The 9,279-nt window shown below is 35.9% G+C and overlaps 1 protein-coding gene across 2 annotated transcripts in view; it reads left to right on the forward strand.

Moving 5' to 3' along the window:
* GPR155 (G protein-coupled receptor 155) overlaps positions 1–3,928 on the forward strand; it is a 42,352-nt gene extending 38,424 nt beyond the window's left edge. The window contains exon 16 of one of the 2 annotated variants that reach the window (XM_004774372.3): positions 1,960–2,086. In XM_004774372.3, coding sequence (XP_004774429.1) covers positions 1,960–2,005 — 46 coding nt within the window. In that variant the 3' untranslated portion in view covers positions 2,006–2,086. Of the gene's footprint in view, positions 1–1,959 lie in introns of both variants that reach the window. The other variant, XM_004774371.3, reaches the window with a different exon arrangement.
* Positions 3,929–9,279: the final 5,351 nt, after the last annotated feature.

Below are 9,279 nucleotides of genomic sequence, written 5' to 3' on the forward strand. Positions count from 1 at the left end.
ATTTACACATATTATGACAGTATATTTTATTATAAGTATATAATTTTTATTTTTATAAATAAATAAATACTTATTTTATTATGAATATATAATTTTTACCAGTATAATTTTATTATTATGCCAGTATATTATTATAAACAAAAGGTAGCCTGGTATAGCTAGTGGAAAGGGGACTCACTGGTCAGACACTGATCCCAGAGGCCAGCTCCTGAGTCTGCCACTTACTAGCTCTGTGAATTGGGCCAGTTCGATTTTCTAAACCTTTGTGTTCCTCTTTTCTAAAGTTAGATAACACATCTTTGAATTGGATAGCAAAATCTATATGATGGTCCTGTCCTCGCTCAGTTTCTGGGAATGGTCAACTATGAAGAAAAGTTAGTTTCTTACCCTTAAAGACCCATGAAGAGAATGATTTCAAAGTTCCATCTGTGGATACTTCCAACGATTTACAATGATTTTTTTTTTTAAATGATTTTTTTTTTTTTAAAGAAGAAAGGGCACTCCACTTAAGAAAGGCTACTGTGACAGCCTACCTTCGGAAGCATGGCTTTTGCTTCCAGATGAAGAGGCTCTAGCTGGTGGCCCTGTCCCTCCACGTTCTGTACGGCGGCACATTCCCTGCCACTCTGTATGGCTCCGTGTGCTGCGATTGGAGCTGCCTGGTCAGTCATCAGGAAGCAATTATTATTCAGTTGGTGTCTGGGGTTATAAGGTGTTGGGCCATAAGTTAAAAATCCACAAGCAGGGAGAAGGATCAGACAAGAGGTTGTAATAGCCAGGCTTTTGTTCAAAGTGATATCTGTTGTTGCAAAGCAGAAATTAAGACGTTACTAAGCAAAATACTGATGTTAAAATATTTTATGTCCTTGAGAAGATCTTTCATGTCTATTAATCTCTTTTCTAATTTTTATATGGAACGCTGTATTCATTGGTGGTTAACTGGTCTAAAATGTTTGTCACCTTTTTCTCGTTTCATCTTGATTTTCATCCGCTGTTACATGTTGTCAAGCACCGCAGGTTTTACAGCTTGACTAATGCTTGTGGACAGACTCATGTTATCTCTTACCTATTTGTATGAAAACCTAAAGAATTCCTTTAATTGGTTCTTTTACATTTTCCTCCCCCATTGTTTATTTTGTCATATGTGAGGTACCCCTTATTTGCATTAGGAAGACAGATTTTAAATAATCAAGAAACAGATTCATTATCAAAGTACATTTTCAAGACCCAACATTTGTAGCAAGATAGATCACACTTCCTTACTTCCTAATGCATATTCTTTTTTTTTTTTAAGATTTTATTTATATATTTGAGAGAGAGTGAGCGAGATCACAAGCAGGCAGAGAGGCAGGCAGAGAGCTCAGCAGAGAGCCCGATGCAGGGCTTGATCCCAGGAGCCCGGGATCGTGACCTGAGCCAAAGGCAGAGGCTTAACCCACTGAGCCACCCAGGTGCCCCCCCCCATGCATATTCTTGAAGAATGTTATCAGTAAGGTTGTCTTGCAGCAGAAGGCAAGAAGAAAGACTACTTGTGGGCACTGTGATAAACAGAAAATAATGATGTTTGATTTGAGTAGTTTAGTTAAAATGTCACTTCTTAGGAGCTTACAAAAAATATTATTTAATGTTCCTGAGATAATTAAGTGACCTCTTATACCTAAGAGTATAACTTATGAAATGAACAATATTCAGCTGTCTACAGAATGGATCTGATTGTAAAAGACCAGGTACTATAAAAAGAATGCTTCTTTGTAGACACATTTACATTATGTCAGGGTTTTTTTTACATGTTTCTGTTTTCACAAGCATTATTGGCATTTTTTTCTGGTGGATCTTTCTAGGGTCAGGTGAGTTAACAAACCCTTTATATTTAGAATAGTTTCATTCCTGCCACACTTTTAACTATCATGCTGTGTTTCCCTGTCTCCTGTTTTTCCTTGCTTGTCCTCTATCATGCAGTGCTGATACCAGGTTTACAGAACATATGGGTGAAACATTCCTTTGACATACAGGTGTGGTGCAAAGACGTCTGCTGGGACCTTCTGTGGCTGTGACCTGGTGAACTGGCTCATTGAAGTTGGCCTTGCCTCTGACCGCGGTGAAGCTGTGATATATGGAGATAGACTGGTGCAAGGGGGAGTCATCCAACATATTACCAACGAGTATGAATTTCGGGATGAGTACTTGTTTTATAGATTTCTTCAAAAGAGTCCTGAACAGAGTCCTCCTACTATTAATGCAAACACGCCCCCACAGGAAAGATATAAAGAGATTGAGCATTCATCCCCATCCCCTCGGACCTAAGTTATGAAGGAGCCATATCCTAGCCCCAGATCTGTTTCTTATAAGCTGTGTGACCTTGGGCAAATCACAACCTTTCTGAATCTCAGTTGCCTCATCTGTAAAATTTGGTGAGATGTGTTCCTACCCCATGTGAACATTTTGTGATTTCATGTGTATGGAAAACTCACAGGAAACTGAGTTAGGAAAAAGAGAAAACCAAGTCAAAATTTAAAGTTCTGATAGTAAGTATAATAAATACTATAAACTAGTTATGTCAGCATTTTAAAACATTGCTTCCTGCATCTGTTTGCTATAGTTTCAAAGTCGACATCCAATGTACTTGTGCTTTAAATCGCCAAATTTCGCAGGTATACTGCTGGCAGGAAATGGACCTTAAATTATGACAGCTTTGCACTTACTGATAGCATCTCCTGAAAAAGAATTTTAATGATTCTGATAAAAGGGCTCCTTATTCTGTTTTTCCCATTTTCTTGACAAACAGCACTCATTAAAACTAGAAGCAATATTTTTTTAAGTTCATTTTTTTCTTGCTTTTGTATCCGAAGTACTAATCTGTGCCACACAAGGCAAATAAGAACCACCATAAATAATATCTTCAAAATCCATCAACAGAAGTGTAATCTTTAACTTTTGTACTTAAGAAAATTTCATCAGTTCTGTTTAAATTTTATCAACAAAATTATTTTCATATATCAATTCTGGTGTATGCACAAAGCATTACAGTGCAGAAAGATAGCCCTATCAACATATTCCCTGTAGTTAAAAAGAAAAAAACTATATAGTTCAAGTCAAGATTTTAAAACATCCTTTTACATCTAGAATTTGGTCTTTTTAAAGTAGCCATGTATAAAAATCTATAAACTTGAAAATTATTCAGTGTTGCCCTCAGATAAGCTTTATCTCCAGAAAATTAAGATGAGATCTATTCACGTGACCTTTGAACCTCTGCTTAATTATTAGGTGTTAGTGCTTATTTAAAACATGCTTCAAGTATTTATTTTTCTCATATTTTTAATGTCTCATGTAAAAGCCATTTAGAGAATAATTTATAGATTTAAATCATTGTCCTTTTAATGCAACAAATATGTAATTTAAAAAAAACAACAACCTGCATGGAAGCCTGGTGTATTTAATGAGTAAATTACACTTTATTGTGTAGTATTAACCTGTACCAACTTTATATTATAATTAGGTGATGAGGATGTTTTTTCAGCAGAACTATGTTGCTGCAAGACCTTTTTTTTTTTTTAATGACCATATTATAAGTCTCAGAATGCTCAGGAGTAAGCATAAAGTTTCACTGTTATACAAGGAAACTTTTATACTGACAGCAGTACAGATATTAATTCACATGCATGCAGGCAACTCAAACTGGAGAATTTGTTTTGTGAAAAACGCATACTACACATGTTCTATTATTTGCATGAAGGGAATAAGCATCTTTTTCCATGGGAAACACTAAGAGAAAACTCTGGATCTGAACGATCTGAGGTTTCAGATAAAGGCTTTTTAAGGGATATTTTTAGGATTATGGATATGCTAATTTTATTAAATAAAAATATTTGTAACTTTTACTCTCACTGACAAAGCAAGTTTCTCAATAAAATACCTATTTTAACTTGCATTGCCAACATCTTTTCTTTGAGTAATCTGAAAAATGGAGAAGCCATCACCAAGGTCTTTTCTTTAAGTTTTCAATGTTTTTAAGATTTTATTTTTTTAGAGTGAGACAGAAAGAGCATGAGCAGGGGGAGGGGGAGAGGGCCAAGGAGACTCCCCACTGAGAGTGAAGCCCTTCATGGGGCTTGAGGTGGGGCTCGATCCCAGGACCCTAAGACCATGACCTGAGTCAAAATTAGATGCTTAACTAAATGAGCCACTCAGGTGGCCCTCAGTGTTTTCTTAAATGGGTCTCCTGAGATTGTTCTGTTCTTTGTGACCCTATGCATGGGGATCCCGTATGCACAGAGCTTTGCCCAATAATGCACTCAGTAAGTACTTTTTATTAATGAATTAATATGACAGAGTCCTTTTCACATTCCATTATATTTAATATACAGGATCACAGCTGAGAAAATTACCTGATAGAATTTTTATTAAAATCTACCCCTTTTAGGGGCTGGGTTGGCTCAGTTGGTAGAGCATGCAACTCTTGATCTCAGGGTCATGAGTTCAAGCTCTGTGTTGTGTATAGAGAACTTAAAAAAAAAAAAAAAACTACCCCTTTTAGGCTAATATTCATGTAAGTTCATTTCTTTGTTCTGATTAATTCCATGACTACATTTTGTTTAAACTTCAGTAGTTTTAGGGGCACCTGGGTGGCTCAGTGGGTTAAAGCCTCTGCCTTTGGCTCAGGTCATGATCTTAGGGTCCTGGGATCGAGCCCTGCATTGGGCTCTCTGCTCAGCAAGGGGCCTGCTTCCCCCTCTCTCTCTGCCTACTTGTGATCTCTGTCTGTCAAATAAATAAAATCTTAAAAAAAAAAACCTTCAATAGTTTTAGAATAAGGTAGTGTGTGCTTGGTATTTAAAAAAAAAGAAAGAAAGAATGATGATTAATGACATTAAGTTTATAAGAGCAAGAAAAATGTAAAACTATTACTTTACATGTTTGCTATGCAAAATATAGCTCTTAGTTTTTGCCCCTTCAATTTTCATATGATGTAAAATATTAAATGACTTTAGACCACTGGTCATAGGTAGTCAAGTGATGTCTGGTGGTTGGAAACACAGTTCAGGATCAGAAATGTTATCACCATTCTTCAGGAAAAGGTGAGATGATCAATTTCTATGATTGGGGGGTGCCTGGATGGCTCAGTGGGTTAAAACCTCTGCCTTTGGCTCAGGTCGTGATCCCAGGGTCCTGGGATCAAGCCCCGCATTGGGCTCGCTGCTCAGCAGGGAGCCTGCTTCCCTTCCTCTCTCTCTGCCTGCCTCTCGGCCTACCTGTGATCTCTGTAAAATAAATGAATAAAATCATTTTTAAAAAAACTTTAAAAAATAAAAAATTAGAAAAAAAATTTCTATGATTGGTATGAGAAAACCCTTAAGTAATTAATTAAAAAGAGAAAACATTCACTCTGTTGAATCTATTTCTGGCAAATTTTACAAGTAGAAACTAAATTTCCAAAATTTTAGGCTGCATAATTATTTCTAGGACAAAATTTTTGGTTGATCAACAAAACTAAAAGACAATCTACTGAATGGGAGAAGATATTTGCAAGTGACATAACTGAAAAAGGGTTAGTATCCAAAATATATAAAGAACTTATGCAACTTGACACCAAAAAAACAAATAATCCAATTAAAAAATTGGACACAAGACACAGACATTTCTCCAAAGAAGACATATAGATGGTCAATAGACACATGAAAAGATGCTCGACTTCACTCACCATCAGGGAAATGCAAATCAAAACCACAGTAAGATGTCAGCTCACACCTGTCAGAATGGCTAAAACCAAAAAACACGAGAAACAAGTGTTGGCAAGGATGGGGAGGAAAAGGAACCCTCATGCATTGTTTGTGGGAATACAAACTGGGAAAATGCAAACTGAGGAAAACAGTATGGAGGTCCTTCAAAAAATTAGAACTAGAAAAAAATAAAAAATGGAACTACCATTTGGTCCAGGAATTGTACTGAGTATTCACCTAAAAAATAAAAAAACACAAATTTGAAAGGATATATGCATCCCTATGTTTAATACAGCATTATTTGCAATAGTTAGCCAAATATCTATCAATAGATGAATGGATAAAGATGAGGCGTGTGTGTGTGTGTGTGTATATATATATTCATTATTATATATAGAGAATATATGTATATATTCAATATATATATTGAATATATATATTCATTATTATGGGTGAACTATATATATATATATACACACACACACATATATAAAATATTCATCCATAAGAAAAAATGAAATCTTGCCATTTGCAACAACATGGATAGATCTACAGAATATGATGCTAAGCGAAATAAGTCAGTCAGAGAAAGACAAATACCATATGATTTCACTCATATGTGAAATTTAAGAAACAAAACAAAGGGAAAAAAAAAGAAACCAAAGACAAACTGTTAACTATAGAGAACAAACAGATTGGGGCAGAGGGAATGATGGGTGAAACAGGTGAAAGGTATTAAAACTACACTTATCTTGGTAAGCACTGAGTAATAGATGGAATTGTTGAATCCCTATATTGTATACCTGAAACTAATACAAAACTGTATGTTAATTATACTGGAATCGAAATAAAAATAAAATTTTGGTTGAAGATTAATACATAAATTGCTATTTTCACCAAAGATCAAACAAACGAACTTTTTCTAAAGTACTCAATTTATTAAATTATTCCTTGGGTTTATTACATCATGATAAATATAAAGCCTATCACTTAAGGGTTCCCCAAAAAGAAAAAAACCAAAAGCTTAATTTTAGCTACTAAATTTTTTTATTTAAGAAATACATGAAATTTAAGAAAACCTTAAATTTTCTAAACTATACCACAAGGCATTAATTACCCACACAATTACCAAAACCCAAATACCACATTGGATTTAGAGAGTGAAAGTCTCCCAAACGGTTTCTTAATTAATTCACACATCCTTACAATAATCCTTGTATTTAGGGAGTTGTTATTCCCATTTTGAATATGGAAAAAGTCAACAAGTTGACCTGTGACTTTACAAAGGTTACTAAGTAGATAAATTGTCTAAGTAATTTGCTCAACTTTACAGAGGACTGTATAAGTTACTTCCATCAGCACTCAAATGCTCATTTAGCAAATATTTACTGAGCATGTAGCTTGTGCCAACACCGCGTTGAATACTGAGCACACAACTGTGGGAACAAAGATGGTTCCGAGCCTCATAAAGCTTCTATATTACTGTGAAAGACAGGCGTTAGACACATAATTACACTTGTGATCAGGATCACATGTGGCTCTGAGAGTGTGTAGCAACAGACTTGACCCTGTGGTATGGGGAAGGCTTTCCTGAGGAATTCATGTTTCAGCGAAGTTCTAAAGGTTGAAAGGAACTACTGACATAAAAGAGGAGCACACGAAAAGAATGATGCAAGTAGGGGTTTATAGCCATTGTGAAAGAACTGGGCACATTCATGGATTTGGAAGAGCAGCATAGGAAGAGCTTTTTAGAAAGGGGAATGCAAATTTATGCTGGCGCTGTGGAAAACAGTATGGAATTTCCTTCGAAAAGTTAAAAATAGAATTACCATATGATCCAGTAATTCAGCAACTGGGTATTTACTCAAAGAAAACAAAAACATTAATTTAAAAAGATATATGCACCCCTCTGTTTATTGCAGCATTATTTACAATAGCCAAAATGTGGAAGCAACCCAAGTGTCCATATATACATGAATGGGTAAAGAAGTTGCAGTATGTATACATACAATGGAATATTATTCAGCCATAAGAAAGAAAGAATGAAATCTTGCCATTTGCACCAACATGGATGGACAGACGGTAAAATGCTAAGTGAAATAAGCCAGTGAGAAAAAAACAAATACCATATTATTTCACTCATATGTAGAATTTAAGAAACAAAACAGATGAACACCAAAAAGAAGAAACAGACTTAAGTACAGAGAACTGGTGGCTGCCAGGAGGGAGGTGGATGGGGGGAATGGATGAAATCAATGAAGGAGGGCGCCTTGGGTGGCTCAGTGGATTAAGCCGCTGCCTTCGGCTCATGTCATGATCTCAGGGTCCTGGGATCGAGTCCCGCATCGGGCTCTCTGCTCAGCAGGGAGCCTGCTTCCCTCTCTCTCTCTCTCTGGCTGCCTCTCTGTCTACTTGGGATTTCTCTCTGTCAAATAAATAAATAAATCTTTAAAAAAAAAAAAAGAAATCGATGAAGGAGATTACAAAAAAAAGAAAAAAACACTGGCAAAACTGTAGTAAGATATAGATGGGAAAGATCAGCAGGATCTTTTTGATAGTTGTTAAGGATTGGGACTTATTTCAATGATTCTTTAAAAGAGTTTTAGACTCAACAATAAGAAAAGGAACAACCTGATTTTAAAAATGAGCAAAAGATCTGAACAGATATGTCACCAAAGAAGATGGCAAATAACCATATAAAAAGGTGCTCTGCTTCGTATATCATAAGCAAATTAAAACAATGAGATACTACTACACACATATGAGATGGCCAAAATCCAGAACACTGACAATACCTAATGACAAGGATGTGAAGGAACAAAAACTCTCATTCATTGCTGGTGGAATGCAAAATCATAGTCACTCTGGAAGATAGTGTGGCAGTTTCTTACAAGACTAAACATACTCTTAGCATACCATCCAGCACTCATGTTGCTGGGTATTTACCCAAATAAACTGAAAACTTATGTCTACACAAAAACTGGCACACAGATGTTTATAGCAGCTTTATTCATAATTGCCAAAACATGGAAGCAACTAAGATGTCTTTCAATAGTGGGCATCAGCAACCAAGATATCCAGACAATGTAATGTTATTCAGCACTAAAAAGAAATGAGCTCTCAAGCCATAAGAAGACATGGAGGGACCTTAAATGCATATTACTAAGTAAGTTAAAGAGCAAATGAGAAAAGGCTACATACTGTATGATTCCAGCTATGTGATATTCTAGAAAGGGCAAAACTATGGAGACAGTAAAAAAGATAAGTAGCTGTCAGGGATTTGGGGAGGGAGAGATGAATAGGTAGAGCACAGATGATATTTAAAGGAGTAAATCTACTCTGTCTGATACTATGATCATTAATACACATCATTGTAGTTGTCCAAACCCACAGAAGGTACATTGAGTGAACCCGAATGTAGACTATGGATTTGGAGCAATAATGAGATGTCCATATAGGTTCATCAGTTATAACAAATGTACTGTTCTAGTGTGGGATGTTGATAGAGGGGGATGCTGGAGGTGGGACAGGAGGTATATGGGAACTCTATTTTCTGTTAAGT

This window comes from Mustela putorius, unplaced genomic scaffold (genome assembly GCF_011764305.1).
Source record: "Mustela putorius furo isolate JIRA1106 unplaced genomic scaffold, ASM1176430v1.1 tig00003869_pilon_pilon_pilon, whole genome shotgun sequence".
Taxonomy (NCBI): Eukaryota; Metazoa; Chordata; class Mammalia; order Carnivora; family Mustelidae; genus Mustela; species Mustela putorius.